We start from the raw sequence: 22619 nt of genomic DNA, 5'->3' as shown, positions 1-22619 counted from the left end.
ATTTCCACCTCAGTTTAAAGATACAAATACCGAGAAGACCGAAATTCTGCCTGGCACAGAGGAATTTTAGCAAATTTAGTTTTTAATTAGGTACGTAAGGCCGGAACGCGTTCCGGGAATTTCTTATTAGATCTGCTTAGAGAACTCTGGGCAATTATCTTCAATGGCGGCTAAAACGTGATTACACGAGCTTTCACGACGGAATATTTTTCATGCTGATAAAAGACATCTGGAAAATCTTGGTTTAGTGAAAGAAGACTATTCCGCGCATCAGTTGCGCAATTTTAACAACAGTTATTACTGTCGGCTGATGAGATATATGTATCTCTACTTATTACAGAACTTAAATTAAAAATAAAAATTTGTATACGTTAAATTAAAAAAGAAAGGAAATAATTATATTTTAAAATAGTTGTATTTTAATTTTGAAAAAATAAAAGACATAATATAACAATTGACAGAAACATTTATTTTATTAAATTATATATTTTTATTGCTTGGACAGAAATTTTTGAATTCTTTTTCGTGATAATTTGTTAATTTTATTTTTATAATAGATTTTAAATTTATTACGTGGGTATTCAAAAACATTTTTAGTTAGAATTAAAATATTTAAAAATAAATTCTATTTAATATTTAGCTAAATCGACAATGTTCAAATAAATGTAAGAACGAAATTATCAAGATTGTTAAAAATAAAATAAAATAATAGATAAAAGAAAAAGCGAAAGAGATAGAGAGAGATGAAAAAAAATATATATAAATAAATATATAAATTATTTATTATATTATTTATTTATTATTTATTATTTAATATTGACAATTATTTTACGCGAATTAATTGATATAGCTTATAGAGTAGCGAATATTAAAGAAGATGTAACATATTGAAACCGACATTCTTAGCCGGCATATTGATATCTTTTGTCGCACTCAAGTCTTTCACATCGATATTATTAATGCATCAATGTCATATTGAAGATATTATAACCCCCTGCCAAGCGTCTAATTAACCTTTATTGCTTCCCCGTCTTTTTTGCCAGCACATAACGTTGTACTTATGTTAGATACTCCCCTCGATACATCATAGTATTATGAATTTCTATCATCTTCTCTTTCTTCCTTTTTTTCTCTCTTCTCTATCCTAAATATTACCAGTACCGTCTATCAAAGAGATCGAGATAGCGCGCGACGACGTATCCGTATGTATGCCGTCAGTGGGACACGCTTTTTCATTCACGTCACGTTGCGCCCGCCAATATTTTTAATTTAAGTTCGACGCGCGAGGGAGTCGAGCGGAGGAAAAAAAATTCCATCCACCGCGAATCGTGGCCGGATTTCGAATAGTCGTAAACTCGAATACAGGCGAGAATAGAGCGAGTACGGCGAGAGGTAGGAAACGCGAAGGGTTGAGAGTCGCTCGCTCAAGATTATCTGAGGTGCGCAAGTTGCAGCTTGACGCCGCGATTAAATCGCCCCGTCGACGCTATAGTAATAATTACGCTCTCGGTAGGGCACGTTCTCGCGATAAAAAAGGTACGTTAACAAGCCCCGGCCCCGATTTTATTAGCTTATCGCTGACCAGCGTTATTATGTTCCCTATTGTATGCATTATACATGTACGCGTACATGAACGTGCACGAGGGAGATCGGAAAGATGCAGAATACGCTGTAATGATAACTGCGAGTTACGCTGAGCGGAGCAATACGGTAATTGTACTGTAATTATAATTGAACGTTTGATTCGCTTCATATGTGCATGCTTCGTATTCATTTGTATTAAAAGTAACACATAATATATAAGAGATATCTGTGTAAAACAGTATAAAACATAAGGGTATCCTTACATAATAAATGTAAAAACGAAATTATTAAAATTGTTAAAAATAAAATAAAATAATAGATGAAAGAGAGAGAGAGAGAGAGAGAGAGAGAGAGAAAATATATATAAAAATTAAGGCCTTTTGTTTCCGGGATTAATTCATTCGATATGATGATAGCGTTTAACGTTATCGTAGACTACAGAATCATGAACCGCAATTCAGCGCTAAATATACAACATAAATACGCGTGCATGCATATATTTATAGGCATATCATAATTTCGAGAGTAAACGAACCCGGTAAACGAATACTCTCGGTTTTATTTGATACGAATTCATATGGGATTCAAAATATCGACATTCGAGGACCCGGTCCCCTCGTTACAGTAAATGATAGAGACAAGCTGGCCTTTAAACGAGATAGAAGCACTCGAGCGCTGACAAGGATCTCCGCACAGCCAGCGCCTTGAGATGATCCTTTCGCATAATACTATTTGGCTCTCTCGTTTTCTATTTTAGACAGCAATCTCCATTCATCACCTGGATTCTTTTCTCTATTCGATTATTCGTAAAGAGTGTCTATTTGTAATAATGCATTTCCAAAAATCGCGCATCCGAATAGAATAAATGATATAAAGGAAGCAAATTAAAAATTTTCAAATGGAGCAAAGAATAAATTATATTCTTAAATGAATCATTATATCTTTTAAAAAGAAAAAGAAACTGTGTTGACATTTTATCGCATCTTTTTATCAAATATAAGCAAATATAATCAAAGTGAATTCATTATTCTTTCTTTCTGTAAGGATATTTTACATATATTTTATATGTATATATGTTATACGATTATAATTAATATTTTAATCATTGATGATACATGCCATTGATATCTCAATATCTATCAACCAAAAGAAACTTTATTATACATTGTAACTTAAGATAATATTTTTTCAAATCTCAAAGGTAACTAAAGTACTCATTTTCAGCATATGATAGTTAAACGAATTTGTCGACGAGAAAAGTGTTCGCCCTCTCGTTGCAACTTTACTTTTCACATATATGGTACATGCGGTGCGTTTGCACCTGGGGTCAATCCGGAAAGAGATGCCGGTGCTTTTCGTTACATTCATAATTTAAACGTTCGCCGGTCCTCGCACTTTCTCTAACGCATCACACACATAACGCGATATAAAGTGATTTTCATGCCGAAGGTCGAGTGCGCTTTTAGTCAAATCTAATTTTACGGAGCGTCATTGATGCACTCGGCTTTCTCTTTCTCTCTCTTTTTCTTTTTCTCCTTTAACTGTGCATTTTCACATATAAATCTTCTTAAGTATAGACAATAAATATCATGCGGAAAGGCGAAATATGAATCGGCATAAATATTCTGTCAAGACTCATCTGTCTAATCCATTGCTGCGCGCGTTGAAAGCCGCGTTACATTTTAATTTACGTCACACACTCGTCTGCTACGCAATGTAATCACGTGATGAAGATAATCCTTTAAATATTTTATATCAACTGAAATATTAATTCCAAACCGCGGCCATTATTTATAATGTGCGCTAATTAAATTCCACACTAGACTTGAATATTTTTAACAGAATTCGTTCGAATTTTTTGTTTTAAATTTTTTCTTTCAACGAAACATGATTTTGCTATTTAAATTAATCTAAAATAGAAAAGAGATAACGGTATATTGTTGATAATAAACAAAATCATTCCAGCAAGAATATTTTTTGTGCACGCACGTATAGGAAATAAATAATCGTCTTATATATTTGAAACAAAAAATACAAAATTGGATCATCAATTATAAATTATATATATTAATAAACGATTGTTGCATCATAATTTTTTAGCGCATTTTATATTTAACTGTTACGGTCAAGAATGTGAAGCGAGAAACATGCATCGATAATAGTACGAATCAATAAATATGAAATTGACATTAGCGTCTATTCTGCAGTTGATTAAATGATATAATTAATTGCTGTCATTATCTTCACTCATCAATTAGAATGAAATGCTTAACATGCATCCTCTGTTACAAATTGTATGGCTCTGCATCGTCGCGTGCGGCGAGCAAATCATTTCGCGCGTACGATGAAAAACATATGTTTGCAAGCCATACGGACCGTCTCGATCGATTTGACGATCAAAACGTTCCGGACAGTAACGTGTGCTATAATTACCTCGAGATGCGTACCGGTTGCATCTTTCGCGGCTGCATCGCGCGCATTACTTCCGGGAAATAATTTTCTCGCGTAATAATTTTTTTTTTAATCTCAGATCTGTTTCCCCTCTTTTTCGCGGCCGCAAGAGTGACAAAAGTTTGTGTTGTTTTTGCGACTACCGTCCGACGAACGAGAGCTCCTTCGAGCGCGTCGCGGCGCTAACTGGAGAATTTTTGCGAGTGCACGAGAAGCTCGGCCGGTCCAGCCACGCGACGCATGCGTCGCATTCTGCCTTCATGGATTCGCAAGAAAAACGAGAAGGCAAAAGAAGAAAGAAGGAACTTCTGATAATATTGAGAAAGTGTTCCGCGATATCATCGGATACGGAAGAGATCGCGTAGGGTCGCGTGAACTTTCGCTAGATTGAAAGATCAGATACGCCGATACGCATGAAAATGGTCGAAATTGTCGCAAGTTTATCTCGGTAACGGCGGCAAAATTAATGAGATTGTGAAATGCGGGTAACAAGATGATATTAATCATCAGGCGAGTCGAAAATTTTACTTATAAATATCAATTATCAATCTAATATTAGCATCATTTTCGCTTGTATTCATGTTTGAGTTTATATTTATTATTTATTAATATTTATATACTCGCAATTTATGACAGATTCGGAAAGTAGAATGCACTAGGACTACATTTGCGAAATAGAATGAAAATTATTATATTCTAATATATCTTTTATAATTAAACCTCGAGCGTAATCTCATCTATACACTTGAGTTCTCGTAACATTGTAAATAGCGAAGATGTAGCAAATGCATGGATTATATAATATATATATCTCAAATTACAAATCAATTTTTTATTTGAAATATGTAGCCATGGTTCCAAATAAAAAAATCAATTTAGAATTTAAGTAGAATGTACTAAGGTATAATCTTTTTTCTAGAATCGTTTCTAAAGTTCGAAAAACAGTTATGTTCAAGCACCCTTTATATAAATCAATAATCACAAATAATCTTTTAGATATTCTGCATATAAAAATATAAAGGCGAGAAATTAAAAGAGTAAAATTATCAAAAACTTTATGAAGTATTATTTTCATGATTTATTCTTAAATAAAACGAAATGAAATTTTAAATTCATTTTATGTATTATAAAATAATATTTTAATAATGTTAAAATATTTTAAGTAAAATATTTAAAGTTAAAATATTTAAAGTATTTTTTTAAATTATGTATTAAAATTATTATATAAAAAATTCCAATTTCATTAAAAGCCTCGAAATTTCATAGATTTATATAATTAATGTGTTTGTGGGGAGAGAGCAGATGGTAAAGGGTGGCAAGGTTTAAGTTAGAGAACAAGAGGGGAAAAAGTATTGGGTGGAGATGGACGAAAGAAAATGTATATTATGTGGGAGGCAACAGGAAATGTAGGAGCACGTGTGGAAAGAATGTGCGAATGAAGGGAAAGAAAGTGTATAACAGGAAAGAATGGAGGAAGTGTTAGGAGAAAAGAGAGAGGGGGAGAGATGGTTGAGGAAGTTGGAAAAATTAAGGGGAGAAAGGGAAGAATGAGTAGAGGAATGAGGAAAAAAATGAGAGAGAAAGCTGGGAATACTGATGAAAGAAGCAGTGAAAATTGTAAATGGAAGCGGAAGTTCTTAAGAATGTAGAATAAAGTAAGAAAGGATATAGGGTGGGTTATAGACATGTGTGCATGTGTATATACTAGATAGGATAGAATAATAAATAATAGTAATATAGAAATGTACGAAATGTACGAAATGTAAATATGTAAAAGAGAGTTTTATTGTAAAATATAGTAAAGAATATAGAATAAAGATTGTTTTGTTATAATACTTATCATTCTAAGAGGAACCAATACGGACCTGATATATAGTAGACTTTAACAATCAAGTCAATGTCTTCTTGTAATTTAATTTGATTACGCGACAAAGAATAATTTTACACGTACGAATAACTTTTACAACTGAAGGGATAAAATAACATTTGTTTATGCGTCTCAGCTACCTGGATAAATAAACGCCGTTGCTTAGACTGCGGAAGATCAAGGTTTATGGCTCGTAACCATTTTCGCTCAATGGCACGTAGAGGAGGATATTATCTTGTATCGACATGATAAATTGCGTACGGCTGCTCTTATGACCGAATCCTTCGATGATCCACAGTCAAACTTTTCGCATTTCAACTCACGTCTTACAAAGGGGTTAGTTGCCCTTTCTTCCTTTCATTCTCCCTTTCCAGATAGTCTTGATTAACTAATCCGAGGTAGTTTCTAACTCGAACAAGTATTAACTAACTAATTCCAACTGTGTCCCATCCTTTTCTCAAGTCACACTATGACATAAATAGAGAAAATTAAAAATATTAAGATGATAGAGAAATGGAAGCAAAGTAGCGCGTTTACATTTCTATCATTCGTTCTATTTATAAGCTCTCAAAATATGATATTTATATGATTCATATTTCTCTTTCTATTCTTAAGATTCGAACTTTAAATTCTCTCTATTCACAAAGTACAAATTTGACAAATTTTAATTATTTAAAAATATGTTACGCATGTTATATATTATGCAGATGAATAAATATGAATTCAAAATAATGTTAAAATTATTAATTACATTTTTCCTGAGTTCAATTCATTGATATCTGTAACTTCGTAAATTTTTATTTTAGTTGCAATACGAAAAAAACTAATCAACTGATATCAAGTTTACGTATCTAAGCCTCCCTAAAATAGAAGAAATTCTGTAATCGAGCCTAAGTGCTAAGTGTTGTAACTTTCGAGTATCATAAATAAATGATATTTATGTGTTGGAACAGAACGTAACAAACCCGAATTCATGCTCGACAATGTCAGTGTTTCGCACGAAAAGATCCTCAGGAGTGGCATAGAGCTACTTTGACCATAACAGGATGAATTGTGCGTTCGTTCCATGGGGAGTAGGACTGTTAAGAATACGTATGCTTCGGCATGGGGTCGACGAGTCAGTGAGCTCACGAAAACAGATTTCGAAACGTCCTTTCTGCACGTGGCAAACTGCCAGTGCAGTTCGGTAGAATAAATGTTTTTATCTTTTATTATAACGATCGTATACAGATTTTATTAACAATCAAACTCATATATTCGATTGATTGATATTATAAAACGTTTATTTATCTAGAAATTAATAATGGCAACTACACGATGATATTATATCAGACACGTTAAATGTATTTTTTCAACAATTGTAAATAATAGTATAAAGATGTAAAATAATAGATACAAAGTGGATAATTAGTTCTCTCTCTCTCTCTCTCTCTCTCTTTCTCTCTCTTTCTTTCTCTAAGAAATAATACTAATTAAGATCAACAGCCATTGCGGAAATTGAATTTAATGGAAAAAAACATTGAGTTATTCGTGAATAGCTATAAGAAACGATTAAATATTTCTTTGACAGTTTTCGTATGTTAGGGCATTCACGAAGATGATGCAAGTAAATTATTAATTAAATTTAAATATTTATTGTATTATTTATTATTTAATTAGTTGTTAATTAATTGTGCTGACATGATATTATATTGACTTCTTCTATTAATCTTTATTCATTGTTTTATATCCTTTTATATTCTTTTATATAGATAGTATGGCGTGACAATATTACATGTCACGAGAGTAATATTTTTTTAAAAGTAGACTGACACAGAACATAGTTTGTAAAAACATTTGAGTCGCGAGAATTCAGAGTGTAAAATATTTATTAATCCCATGCATTGTTACGACGTCAACTGTAATAAAAGTTGTATCAGCTATATATTGCGCGGTAAAAATTTTTCCTTTCTTTCCCTGATGTGTACTTGCCATGTTTCATGTGCTGTGGAAACCGCGCAAGGCCCTCGTGGAATCTCTTTAACTTTCGCTTCTATACACGTTTTACGCAGGGAAACTGACAATTCGTCTGTTGGTGTTTTAATGCAAAACCGCAAGCGACGTTTATAGCAATCATAAAAACTTACGTGTATACGACGCTATGGGAGCAGCGTCGCTCTAAATCTATTTTATTGCCTCACGGCCTTTTTCAACCGCAGTTTCACTACGAAGCGTTAAGTTGAGTGAGTCAAATCGTTTAAACACTTAACTACTAATTTAATTTATTACGCTTTAAATCGATTTAAAAAATTTAAAATAAAGCAACGATCCTTTTTTCACACAATGTATCATTATGTCAATCCGTCACGATCCCGGAAATAAGGAACTTTCATTTAATCAAGTCTCATGTTTATTCATCTTGCAGACGAGATCATTAAAAAGTATAATTATCAAATATAATATTTCTATATCATCGACGTATTTAAGTAATTTAGATAAATGTATATATAAAATGTATATATAAAAATAAAAAGATGAAAAATATAGTACATTGTGAGTATTAAAAACCATTCCATAAATTTAAGTTATGATTAATTCAGACAAAAAATTTTCGATTAATTTTCAGGATAAATTCAAGTTTAGTTTTAAATTTAAATTGTGATAATTTTATGCTTAACTTCTCTTAAGTCTAATCCTTTACGTAAAATAGAAATAATATTTTACCGTATGTTTAACGATAAAGGGAAGAAATAAATAGTGAAACATTCATAAAAATATCTGCTTTATTTTTCAACTCTTCGTGTCCCGTTCGATATATACGACATAGTTATTGATAATAACAGATATAACTAGGATCATATTTACCTTCCGCGAGTGCAATATTTCTTAGAACATATTTCTTGGAATTTTTAGTTGTAAGTAAATATGGTCCTAGATGTAACGATGTAGCGAAACGACAACGTTTGTATAATAATAAGTATAATAGTAATAATCAGTTGCAGATCTACATATTTTCGATGGTGTAATATTTCCAAGGATTATTACTTTATAAATAAATCTTGAACTTGAAAAAAGAAATTGAAAACACGTCACAGCTTAAGAAGCAAGGCATTTGTGCACCGAACTTCTTGACTGTAAAACTTAAACTTAGTTCACTTAGATCTGCCATTGAGTATTAACAATTGTACTATTAATTCTACTATAATAATATCGCGTGTAATATTTCGCGAGAGGACACATATTGTTAGATAAGTTTATTGCACCGCTCAATTTTCGGTCCTTGTTCCTAAGATTACGATATAAAAGTACCCGCGCCGTCAGCAAAATAAGATTCCTCGAGGTAATCAAGCGTGCATTACGGGAAAGAAGAGAATGGAAATGTTTCTCTAAATGCCTACGGAAAACTGACTACAAGAGACGCGTCGAAAAAAGTGCGCGTACTTGTCGTCTGCTCGCGTTCTCATGTTGGAGCCTTAACATTGTAACATTAAGTGATTAAGGTGAGCAGTTACCTACTTAAAGTATCTATCTCGTTAAAGAGAAAAAAGGAAAAAATTAAAGGAAGAAATATCTCACTAATGTCGGATTGAATGATGAAAACAAAAGCGGGAGAGGATCGATAAATCGGTGATTCAATGAAATGCGATATAATAATTAATTTGAAATTAGCAAAAATATAAACTTGATCACAAATAAATAAACTATCCAGCCACAATTGTTATATGCAACGCACTAATGTAGTGATTTGCGAATATAAATCGATATTTTTTCTTTGTTTTCTTTCGAGAAATGTAAAATAAATCTGAGGATAGAAAAATTGCTGAGTTTGAGTCGCGCATTCTCATTGATTTCCCTTTTCATCATCCTGTCGTCGCTTTTATATAATTGCCACTCTTCAATCCATAGAATATAGTCTCAAAAATTCGCAGGCGCGTTGGTCACGTGACACATTCTATCACAATTTATCTCTATTATTTTCAGTCATACTCGCGAGAAGATTCCGAACTGTGGAAGAGATTATGTCGCTCCTCCTCGGTAGACGGAACTTTCATAGTTCGAACTGCCCTGGGCACCTTGCTTACTTTACTGAAGTCTCTGCTGATTCCGTTACCACCGGAAATACTGAAAAAGACGTGACATGTTGAATTATCACAATAAAAAAGAAATAAATGAAACGGAGATGTATCAATTATTCGAAATATGCAAAATATTATTTTTAAATATACAAGTTATTTTTATTGCGATTTGATGGATTGTCGTGTTTGTTATTATTAATATAAAAATTTGTTTTATTTTGATATATTTTTTTCAAATATAAAAGAAATTAAATTAGAAGTAATTTAGAAAAGAAAGAAATCTGATATTTATAACAAATGAATTCGATATATACACGATATCGGTCTTGTCATCCTCGCTCGACTCCATTTCGTCACTCGGCACCGTGAAGTACGGATTCGCAGATGCTGGTCGAAATTTGTAACCTGTTAAAACGAAGAACGCATAGGTCGCCATTTCTCGAAACGTTTCGTCCAGCCATTGATAATCAAAGCGCACAGTGATCTATAAACGTGAGAGCAATTTGAATCAAAATACCATTCGCGATTGTAATACGTGACAATCGATGTCATTGTAAACTCATAAAACTCAACACATACCTTGAGTATGTACATTATAATTCGGGTGAAATATATATAGAAAACTATCATAATGTAAAAATGCTTGAACAGCATCAGCTTGCGCAAGTTCATAGCTGCTTTATCGCTCGTGCGAGCAGCCTCTTCCAAATGTTTGATGCTCCATACAACCGGAAATAGAATTGCACCGCAACAGGCTAAATCAACGAGTATGAACATATCCCGTGAAGTTTCGCGACGTAAATTACCTACATCACTTTCTTCGATTATTATTTCAGCTACATTTGCCAATACCTACGAGAAAATGCGCTTTTATTACGATACATGTCTTTAAAGTCATTATACATTATGTGACAGTTTTATCGAATTCCAATTTTTGAACATTTTTATTTTAAACAAAAATTATGAAAGAGAGAGAGAGAAATTTGAAAAATTTGAAAAGAGACATTATATTAATAAAAAAAATTATTTTTACCTGCAATGGTATGACCAGCATAAAGAGTTTCTTTTCCTTATCTGTGAGAATATGCTTTATGAAATTCCATCCGGTGCCGATAAGTACAATAGTAATGAAGAGAACGGCGCCTTTCAGGAGATGAGTAATGTAGTATAAAATCGCCCACGCCTCTACGTGTTCACCCTTGGTCTGAATGAAGTGGTAATTTATACCGTGGAATAACAATGAGAGAGACTTCAGGTACACTAGGACCGCCATTAAATAGTGGATTTTGAATACAGAATGCCTGTTGTAGAAGTAATATTAACGTTCTATTCTGTGCTAATGTTTTATCATTATGTTTGATATTGCTCTTTTCCTTACTTGCTTTTGTTAAGAATAAACACCCAAAAGCAGCCCGACAAGAAGAAAAGCAGTGCCATTGTAAAGTACAAAGCTGGCAAGGGCATCTCGCCAGCGCTGAGGAAGTTGTCATTATTAATCTCCGCTATTTCCACCTACGAAAGAAATTTCTTTAGCACTGATGAACAATCGTCTAATCTCCTGATCATTCCTAAATAATCTTACCGTGAAATCCACAAGCAGCGGTTCCATATTATTATCATAATTTTGACAATTGTGAAAATAGAGATTATACAGGCCCTCTTCTTCTTCGCTTGCCACATACATGAGGAAACTCGTGTTGTACGATCTTTCACCTTTCGAGGTTGTCTCCATCGTCATCGGCAATCTTAGACGAGAACACGCGTTGCTCTCTGACTCGAGTTTTGGAACATTACTGAACACGACGGATTTTTCGACTGTTGGACAAAAAGATTTTTATCTGACACTGAGTTTATGAAAAGCGAAAGAGTCGGTTTCTTTATGGTCTTATTTGTCAGGTAAATTTATCGATGTGTCACTTGACGACGTAATGCTCCTTCGCGAACGATAATTGAGATGAGATATAAATGTGTACTTGTCAGCGCAAAAGATAGTTACCTAACCGAACCTTCACAAAAATACCTGAGTTTCGCTTTATTTATAAAATCGGGGACAAGTCGTGTTAATTATAGTATCTCTCATCTGCGATGTTCGATCAACGATGTCACTTCAAGATCGGTATGCTGTCGCTCATCGATCATCGTTGAAACTGTCTGTGCGAGAAATGCGCGGAACATACGCCTCGATCGTTCTTCGATGGCTCCTTTATCGCACAAATTCTTTAAATTACATTTATATCAATTTAGTGTGTTATTTTATGATTATATTTTCAAACATTCTTGAATATATAATCATTTACGATAAATAATTACGTTACATTGATATGATAATCTATCTATAATAAAGATTCTTTCTTTACGCATCATCTTTACGCATCACATTTGTTAATATTGATCTATTCTATCTATTCTTTCCGCATCGCGACGAAATATCTTTTTCATTAAAAATAATAATAATTGTATATTAGATATTATAATAGAATTGTCAGGATAATAATAATGTGTTATATGTGATGATTTGCAACGCGAAGGATCATAAGCCAAGTCTCCAGTTTACATCTGTTCTATGCGCGTGCTGCAATCGAATTATATCTCTAATATTAGGTCATGAGGAAGTGTCGAAAATATCTGGCGAATACTGTGATAGTTTATTTTCGATATACTACGCGTATCGCTGATAACATTTACCAGATGTCGTTTTCGCACTTGTCCTAGGCAGAATTTCATTACTCTATTCATAGCAAATAGCAACAGTATTTAGATCGGAAATTTTCTAAGTGAATCATGTCTACATCGAAGCAAGTCTGTATTGCGCAATACGCGGAGGCTAAATGAAATATCTTTCGCTCTATCGTAGCATGTCTCTTCGCATAATTACCACGTCTTTAAGCATATGCCAAATGTTGCAACTGCCGCTCGCGATTTATTATATTATGCAATATTATAAAGTTAAATATAAACACTGGTTGCATTACATGTATGAAGAATATATCCACGGACCGCCATGAAAATCGATGAAGCATGAATGGGAGAAACGTCGTTGTTTCAACATTTATATTACCTCGCAATCGCTCTCGCATTACTGTGAGGTAGAGATAACTTTACGCATGATTTAATGTGTATACGCCACGACTCACCGTGCGATGCATTTCGTTTTCTCCGTGGAAAGAGCGCGGTATCGCTGAATCTAGCAGATAGCGAGCTCCTCTTTGTTCGATACATCAGCACCGTACTGGAGTCTTTATAAATATGTGCCGCGTGTACATTGCGACTGCAGTTTACTTGCATCCTGTAACGATTTACGAATTATTTCATAAATCCAATTTACTCTTCATCCAGTGCATTCTAACGTTGTCGCGCGCGCGACTGCATCACTTACATTAGATTCTTTAAGTCCATGGTAAAATATATAATGGAGCTGTCATCCTTCTGTTCCGTCTTGAAATTCGAAACATTTTGTAACAGACACCCATCCAGGTGATTGTGCACGTAGGGATTAATAGCATCGATTAGCGTTCGACCCAAGCTGAAGCCAAACTGCAATTCGGAATAGAAATACCATTTTTAACAATAGAAAAATATAACAATATAAAAATTATCATTTATTTGCGCAAAAAACTACATAAATTTATTTATAAATTTATATGTAATTTAATGTATCCATTAATTTTTCTCTCTTTTTATATAGAATAAATAAAATAAAATATATAGTATTATATACATATACATATATTGCATAATTGAATGCTTTGAAAGATAAGATAATGATATACACCAGGAAATTTCATGTGTCAGTTTATATCCTATGTTAAAAGTATGTGTGAACAAGTCATTCACGAGTCTAACAAGTCGATGATATATATACTAAGCATCCTGGGCGCTTATTTATAAACGCGGGTGGTTCTCGGCGGAACTATCAAAGTACGGAAGATAGAAACAGGTGTCTGTCGACAGAGCGACATACATATGCTGTTTGTAATCAAAAATTAATTTGCAGCTTAATAGAGTTTTTAATTAAAAAATTAACATTTTTTTTATTTTTTTCATGTTGTAATTAAAATAATGAGATAATGAAAGTATGTGAATTATATAGAAATTATAAAAATTCCAGACAAAATGTGTTGCAAAAATATTATATGATTCTCGTATAATAGTAACTGTAATATTTCACTTCAAAAATTCCGAAAAAAAGTTACATCACGATTTATTTTCCACTTTATAATTGCCCGTTACTTCGAAATATATAAAAAAAAGAGATTAAGTCCAATTTTTCAGAAAGATTTAAATAATTTAAAAATGCATTTAAGTTGCATCTCGTATATTAGTATTTATTATTGTAACTCACCACAGCTTTATTCGTACTTTCCGGTGTCAGTTTTTTGTCTGCATCTGCTGGTTCGAATTTGAAATTCGTGAGATTTACAGTTAAAATGCCACCCTTGTAGAAACCGAATGTGCTCAGAGTGATATAATGCCGTCTATCTTCCTGAAATACAAACGATAACTTAAGCGAAAGGGAATGCATCAGGTAGGGGAAAGAGGGAACAAAGTACAGCATGGAATAAAGAACCGTTGCTTCAAAACAGTCATGTAAAGATTATATAGTTTGCTCTCACATCTTTCGACGAAATATTTCTGAAAAGTTCTTTAATGTATTTATTTGTCCGCAATTTCGCATAAATTAACATAATCCTGACGCAATTCCTTGACAATAATTTTCACAAAAATTACCATAAAAAATTTTCAATGTAATTATTCAGATATATCTATCAATTATGGCTAATTATAAATATAAGAAATCGATAAAATTAATCATTTTCTCCTTTAAAATGACGTAGTAAAGTAACATATGATGTACTCCGAAATTATGGCGCATGACATTGCCACGGGTGATTTTATAGGATATTATTTTTTCATAATCTTGCATACGATCGTAATGTACGACACAATGCACTATTAACAGGCGTCCTTCGTTTTTTATTTCAACTTTCCACAGGAATATTCCGCGACACAATCGTGACACAATCATCAATCCATCGAATGATTCAACGGACGCTTCGAGGTTTTCTTTTCTTGAATCGCAATTGAGTGTACAATAATAATAATGATAATGATAAATGTCGTTTGGAAAAATCGCATTTCCAGTGCAACTAACCCGTATATCTGATTTGTGAATTCTCGCATTCGCCACAGTCACCATCAGCAGAAGTGACACACAAACACGTGCCAGCGTAACAGCGTTCGACCGCATCTTTTCGGTTCTTCTTGCACTCCCACTGATTGTCTCCAGCTGTATCACCGCTTGTCACATCACAAGGAATCGGCGCGCGCCGCGTCTAGAACGCTTCGCCCTCGCTCATCGATAACTGAGCAGGAACTGAGACCGTCCCGAAATGTTGGAAACATCGGAATTGAACCAGACTGACATGACAGTGCTATGAAAAGAAGGAACGAGCGAATTGGAACTATTAGAAACTCGACCGGACAACTGTGTTGTTAAGCATGTGTCGTCAGCACAGTAGAATCGTAAGAAAAGAAGAAAACACAACAAACATAGAAGGGAGTTTCGTTGATTTAGTTACATCAGAATTGAGAGCATTCGATGTGTGTTTTTCGATTAATATGACCTTCGACAGTTACAATTCGTTTCTATTGTGTTCTGGTAAGAGTCCAAACTAGTAGCGTCTTCAGGACCGAAATACGATTCTTAACGGCCCTTGACTCCACGTATTTCTTTTGTAAACGGAGCAAAATAAGAATGTACAGTCGTGTTTCCGAAAAAGAAGGAAGAGACGATAAAATATAGGACGTTTGGAACATAGCAGATTGTTTAAATAATTGAAGATAAATTAAACATTGGCAAGTAAGAGCAGATTTTTTAATTAAAAGGTATAAATAATAGGTATAAATAATTAGCAAAATTTTCATAATAGAATTTTTTCAACAATTATTATTTACAAATATAAAATCATGCAAACAAATAAGTGGTCTAGAGAATGATTTAAAAATTAAAATAATTAGAAAACTTATGTTTTAGTTCATATATCGTTCACCTGAAAAATGTTGATTGTTCTATTCTGTTTCGTCTAACGCGATTATATTTTTTCATTGATGTTTCAATTTGCAAGACTTTTCGCTAAAACATAAAACTTTACATAATTATTTACAATAAAAGTAAACGATATCAGATAAACTTTTTGATTAAGAATTTTTCGAGTGCTTGCTCCGATTTGCAGAACAGGGACGGATAAAGTAAGATGTACATATGTCAGTGTAACTGAGGGTTATGTTATTAATAGTTGATTTCTTTTGTGCAGGAAATCTTTCAGATCCGATATTATGGAAAAGCAACTCGAGGCTCTGAACATCGATGATTCCTTCGAATCGGATCAAGAATCATCGCGTACTAAAATAATCAGGACGTTCAGTTTTCCATCCAGCCAAGTCCATTTTTGCAAAACTTCCAAAGAATTAAAATTATCCACGTTGGATAAGCACTACAGCGAGCAAATACTATATCCGAATATTTACGCTAGGTATTATATCTTTTGATTAAAATTAGTTATGAACTTAATGTCGCACGATACGTAAAAATTTAATACATCTATTAACTAAATTTTATTTCCTCATTTTTATGTCTTTTTAAAAATGTGTATATATTATTAAAAATTGTGTAAAATAACACTATAAATGCACATATTATTTTTTCGTATAATTTAATATTAAAAATTATAATTTTTAAATAAAGATATTTTGCAATTAAAACAATTTTTATATAAGCCACAACTGACTAAAATAAAAACAAAAAATTATTAAAATCAATAGTAGTATTTGTATTACATTTATCATTAGTATTGATAATAAAATTTAAAAATATTTTTAAGATAAAACATATTTTAAACAAAACATAATGCTTCCGTTTAACGTAACAAAATGATTAAAAAATTGTAACTATTAAAAGGAATATGATATTTAATAGAGTTATCTACGTTATTTTTAAAACCATTATTTTTAAAACCAGGGAGCCCGCATTATTGGAGATGCAAACAAAAAGAGCAGAATGTATCTTTTATAACAACAGCAAAGTTCCGGAACATTTTTGGCATCCGAGGATCGATAATGTGCCATCTACATCCGCACTTACACCTGCAGACGATCCTGTGGAATATATGGAAATAGAGAAATATCCAGATTCAACGAAACATGATACAACATCGTTCACACCTATGTTAGCAGTCGATCAAACAGAGGTTATGGAAGTAGAAAAATTTATGAAACCTAGGGATCCTGCAGAATGTATGGACCTATCGAAATCGATCTCTATGGAATCATTATCGTTTGCTGCTGTCCAACAAGCACATACAAATATGTTGAAGTCTGCCTTTGATTTAGAATCCAAGCCTTCGGAAACAAACGAAGATATTACAAAACTGATTCCTACGAGACGAAAATTCAGAAAGACTAGTGAGATTCAAGAAAATAATCTAGATCATATAAATGAAAACAACGAAGACAAGAAACAGAAAAATTATCAGGATACGAAAAAAAAAATCCATTCGAAAAATGCTTCGCAATATTCAAAAATCAAAACAGCACTTTGCATCATATGTTTTGTAATAATTTTAATATTCGTATTCCTGTTATCTTTGCATGAAGATCAGGATGATAAGCACAGCAATACTTTTACGACTGCCATTGTAGAATTAAAAAAAGAGATTTTCGGTCAAGATCGAGCTGTACAAATCTTGATTAAATATCTCCAGCAAGATTCACCTTTTTTAAAGATAATAGCTCTCGTCGGTGGTACCGGTGTCGGTAAATCATACACGGTGGAAATTATAAGAAAGAATTTTTATGAAAAAAGTAATAACCATTTTTTTTCTTCGCGCGCCGATTTGTTCATCTTGGAAAATTTGAGAGACGAACATTTGTTAGATGTTATAAAATTTGTAAAAATGCATCAAAAGACATACGACAATCGATACGGTACTATATTTGTTGTTTTTAATGTCGAGCAGATGAACGATAACTCGACGCGTAGTATAGATCTAAATAAAAGTATAAACATAATGAAAAATACTTTTGCCAACGCAAATCTCGACATTAAAATTATTCCTTATGAATCCTTGAGCGAGGATGCTTTAGAAAAATGCATTAAAAAAATTGCGAAAAATGTTAAATTAACTCTCTCTCAAGATCAGATCGTTCTTATTAAACGACAATTGATAGAAAATAATACCGGTTGTAAAGGAGCCTATGGCAAAATTCAGGTGATTGGTAGACAATAAAGAGATTATACGTAATTATTATAATTATTATATTTAAAAATGATTGATAATTTTTGACAAAAGATGATGTATTTTGTTTACGTTTGGTGAAATGTGTAATCAGCGCGTCGGTAATTATTTCTAAGGTGACAAGATTCCTTGTTCTTTCAACATACATTTTAATCTATAATACTATTTATATATTTCAAAAAGAGAAATACGTTTTTTATAAATCAAAATCTATACCTTTATAACTAAATAAAAAAATACGAAACATGCGGGAATTATTTTTGCAAAAGAACAATCAATAGTAACAAGCATCACTCTATAGCATCTAATATTCGAGCATCACATATCATTATGAAGAGTTATATATATGAAATCACGGCGGTCACTTGCTTATAAGTCATCATAAATCCAAATGGTGATTATGGAATAAAATTTAATGCAATCGAGATGCTAATTATACGTTTCATTAGACCTATGCTAAACAACATATCACACGTCATCTTTTATAAAAATTATCAATTATCAATTATTTCTTAAATATAATATTATTAATTACTTTCAAAGTGACAAGACTTAAATCAGTCGTAAAATTATTATTTTACGACTGATAATAATATTTAATTAAATAATATACTCTTTTTCTCCATTTGTATTCTATTGTGATAATCTTAACATTTTTATTTATAATTGATAATCATAAGCCAGGTAATTTCTATTGACATTATTTTCCAAACTTTAAAAATATGGCGAATTGGATTTTCACATTGCTTAATTAGATCTTCAGTTGATTAAAAAGTCAACTTACACATAATTTATACTCATAATATTGAATATATAATGAATTGTTGTATGCATTGCTTCCAAATTAAACAATATTAATATTATTTATTTATTGTATAGTTAGCATTAACAAATTGATTATGATTCCCGATATAACATCTTAAATATTTTTTGCTAAAAAATTTTAAATTTTATTCCATAATCATATTTGGATTTATGATGACTTATATAAGCAAGAGACTGCCGCCATTGCATATGTATAAATCTTTGTAATGACAGGTAATGCTTGAAAATTAAATGTTATGCAATACTGTGTTGTTACATAATCGATTGTTCTTATCAAAAATCATTCGCAATTGTTTTGTATTTTTTTTTATTTAATTATAAAGATATATTTAGTTATAAAGAATTTTGATCTATAAAAGAAATGCTTCTCTCTTTAAAGTATATAAAATAAATAATTAGTATTGTAGATTAAAATATATATAAAAAGCACAAATTAAAAAAATCTGAACAAAATCTTGAAATAATGGAAAATAAATTCGGTAAAGATGTATAAATCTTCGTAATGACATGTAATGTTTGAATATTAAATGCTACACAATGCTGTGTTGTTACCATCGATCGTTTTTATGCAAAAATCATTTGCGAATGTTTCATATTTTTTTATTTAATTATAAAAGTATAGATTTGATATATAAAGACGTGTTTCTCTCTTTGAAGTATATAAATAGTATTGTAGGTTAAAATGTATATAAAAAGCACAAATTAAGAAAAATCTGAGCGAAATCTTGAAGCAATGGAGAATAAATTATAAATCCGGTAAATTTAATATAATCAACAAACTGGATTATAAAAAAAGTGTATGTTTTAATTTCTTACAAATATATGTATTAACGATTATATTCTGGTTCTAAATGACGAATTCTTTTGAAAAGTATAATTGAATTTATGTTTATTTACTTTTTGGAATTATATTTTGCTCAATTTTTTTTATTTTTTGATTCGTGTGTGTGTATAATGAGAATTATATATATGAGAGAAACTAGATTACGGATAAAAATTAGATTAAATTAGTTGCTACTATATATTTGTACTTTTTATATGTATTTATGAATAAATGACTGAAACAAAATATTAATCATGAGTCATGGTGATAATTTGTTTAAAAAATATTTCTTTTTAAATAAAATTTTGTAAATAAAAAAATAATTTAGCATTAGTCATTTGGAAAAAAGTCATATTTTACGGCTTTTGTAAATGGCAAAATATTTTATGGCTTATGTAAAATTAAGAAATGACTTCAAGCCTCATAACTTAAAAAGTACTCAATGAAGAAATACTTTATTATAGTGTTTTGGAATACTCTCGAGATAAGCTACAAGAATAAGTAATAAAAAATAGGAGGTTCCATTTTAAAAAATGCACTTCCGGTCTGAATCACCTATTTCCGGCCGAAATCAGAAGTTAAAAATATCACCATTCGATAGAGCGCACCTAATTTAATAAAGAAAATGTTTTTACTTTTTTGAAATAACCACTTCTCTTTTTAAATGGGTAATATGGATGGTCTGAAACACCCTGTATATATTTTCAGCAAAAATAGATCTTATGACTTATCAAGATCTACAATTTATTATTAATATATTACTAAAAAAAATTTGCTTACTATCAAACAAGAGATTCATAAAAAGAACTTAGTAAATTCGATGTATTTTGCACCAATAAAACTCATATGATTTTTCACTTTTGACATTGTAATCTAATATAGGTGCAGCAATTAATATTATTAATTATTTAATTTCTCTGACAATCCAATTTCGCTAAGATTTACATTAATCATTTGCAATGAGATTAAACAAACATCAAATAAATTTTTTATTTAAGAACTTCTTTAATGCCTCCTCCAATTTGTAGAATAGAAAAATAAATAATATATAAATTAATAAATATATATGTCAACTAGATTGTGTCCCTCAGTAAGATTCCAAACTCATAATGTTTGCAAAGTCGATTATTCTTAATAATTTGTGGTTTCATACGTATTTGTAATCGAAATGAGAAAAGAATATAAGTTGCTTTTCAAGAAAAAGATAAATATAATAAAAATAATAAAAATATATATGATGAAAAAAGCAGATTTTGTAATAATTTTGGATTCATTTTTTCAAAAAATTTATTTCGAGATTTCAAAAATAAAAATCGATGTTTAACAAATTTTCGGAAATGAAACTTTATGACTAATAATAATTTTGAGATGTAAAATGCAACAATTATCACACAAACAAATATTTGCATACTGTAAACATGAACCGGACTGTAAACATTATAAAAGATACTTTCATCGAAGCAAATATTATTAGTAAAATTATTCCCTTTGAATCTTTAAGCGAAGAAACTTTAGAAAAATACATTATAAACACGACAAAAACTATTAAACAAATATTTTCCCGAGAGCAGATGAATTATTATAAACAACATTTGATAAACGATAATACAATTGCAAAAAAGCCTATGATTGCTAAATGAAGATTATATATCATTTTTTTCCAAGGAAAAGAAATTGTTCAAATTATTATAATGCATCTGATATAATATTCCATTAAACAATAAAAATATTTCTTTTTATATGCATTCTCAATTATAACATGTTGCAATAATCTTAAGTCTATAAATAATTGATAATATTTTTAAAATTATATATATATATAAATATTAATTATATATATAAATACATTAATTCCCAGTAAACATGATAAACGTTTTAATGACGTATTGTGACATCAATAATACGTCATTAATTATTATATTATACGTCAATATAACGTTAATTAAGACGCCATCATGTTTATTGGATCGTTTCGATACTGGTAAATTATATCGTTAGTTCAGTATACTTTTCGAGAAAAAATAATTTTGATAACTTTCACAATAAAAGAGAATAAGACTTTGCACTTAAAATCAACTTACAATTTATAGTTATAATACGTTGATGCGAACGAAATGCGATGATGAAATTTTCATATACATTATATGATTTTAGTAAAAACGGTGATTTTTGCAGGGAATAATGTATTGTTTAGCGTACGTCTGGCAAAACGCATTATCAACGCGCTATTATCGCTATTATCAACGCATTATCAATGCGCTATTACGCACAGTTAAACAAACATTGATTAGGACTCCCGACATACGTAATATCTCGGATTTTAAAAGTTTTATTTTATGATAACATTTGGCTTCATTATGATTTCTAAGTGAGCGACCGTGATCATTGCGTATGTAAATCTTCATAATGTCACGTAATGCTAAATTAAATATTAAGCTTTACGCTACATTACGTTGTTAACATCCATCGTTCTTATAAAAAGTCGTTTGCGATTTCATTTTTCTTTTTTTAACTTTAAAATTATTAAATTTGTAATGATTTATTTTTTTATTGTATAAAATAAATAAATTGTTAAATATGTGCAAATATGTGTTTGTTAAGTGTAAATTCAATTTAATATGATTGTATTAAATTTTAAAACAATGGGGAACAAACTATAAATCCGATAAATTTATTATAATCAACATTAATAAATTATAAGAGAGGAGCATGTATTTCAA

The 22619-nt window shown here is 31.1% G+C and overlaps 2 protein-coding genes and 1 long non-coding RNA gene across 6 annotated transcripts in view; 1 reads left to right on the top strand and 2 right to left on the bottom strand.

Annotated features, from left to right (window-relative positions):
- Nucleotides 1–4496, bottom strand: part of LOC105253549 (probable G-protein coupled receptor B0563.6) — a 37719-nt gene extending 33223 nt beyond the window's left edge. The window contains exon 1 of the mRNA XM_011261658.3: nt 4018–4496. The gene's annotated coding sequence lies outside the window, so the exon portion shown is untranslated. The remainder of the gene's footprint in view (nt 1–4017) is intronic.
- LOC105253559 overlaps nt 1–18257 on the top strand; it is an 82601-nt gene extending 64344 nt beyond the window's left edge. The window contains exons 1-3 of one of the 4 annotated variants that reach the window (XR_003122689.1): nt 15423–15813; nt 16272–16490; nt 16976–18257. This is a non-coding gene — a long non-coding RNA (uncharacterized LOC105253559). Of the gene's footprint in view, nt 1–15422; nt 15818–16105; nt 16207–16271; nt 16491–16975 lie in introns of those variants that run through there. The other 3 variants (XR_003122688.1, XR_003122690.1, XR_003122687.1) reach the window with 3 other exon arrangements.
- On the bottom strand, nt 8651–15338 carry LOC105253550 (protein GPR107). The gene is made up of 10 exons (XM_011261659.3): nt 15110–15338; nt 14300–14440; nt 13334–13491; nt 13092–13243; nt 11540–11772; nt 11336–11469; nt 10991–11258; nt 10537–10809; nt 10272–10441; nt 8651–10003 (listed from the first exon to the last, which is right to left on the bottom strand). Exons 1-10 carry the CDS (start codon nt 15203–15205, stop codon nt 9859–9861), a joined length of 1770 nt encoding a protein of 589 aa, XP_011259961.1. The 5' UTR covers nt 15206–15338; the 3' UTR covers nt 8651–9858.
- Nucleotides 18258–22619: the final 4362 nt, after the last annotated feature.

This window comes from Camponotus floridanus, unplaced genomic scaffold, assembly GCF_003227725.1.
Source record: "Camponotus floridanus strain SB8 unplaced genomic scaffold, Cflo_v7.5 scaffold2, whole genome shotgun sequence".
Classification (NCBI taxonomy): Eukaryota; Metazoa; Arthropoda; class Insecta; order Hymenoptera; family Formicidae; genus Camponotus; species Camponotus floridanus.
This window is presented reverse-complemented; position numbering and strand designations above follow the sequence as displayed.

Excerpts from the sequence above, each read along its gene's own strand:
- LOC105253550 (XM_011261659.3), bottom strand. The coding sequence starts at position 15,205 with ATGCGGTCGAACGCTGTTACGCTGGCACGTGTTTGTGTGTCACTTCTG. Across the intron at positions 13,492-14,299 it reads AAAGTACGAATAAAGCTGTG|TTTGGCTTCAGCTTGGGTCG; the intron begins GTGAGTTACAAT and ends TCCGAATTGCAG. Across the intron at positions 10,004-10,271 it reads GATGACAAGACCGATATCGT|TATTTCCGGTGGTAACGGAA; the intron begins GTATATATCGAA and ends CGTCTTTTTCAG.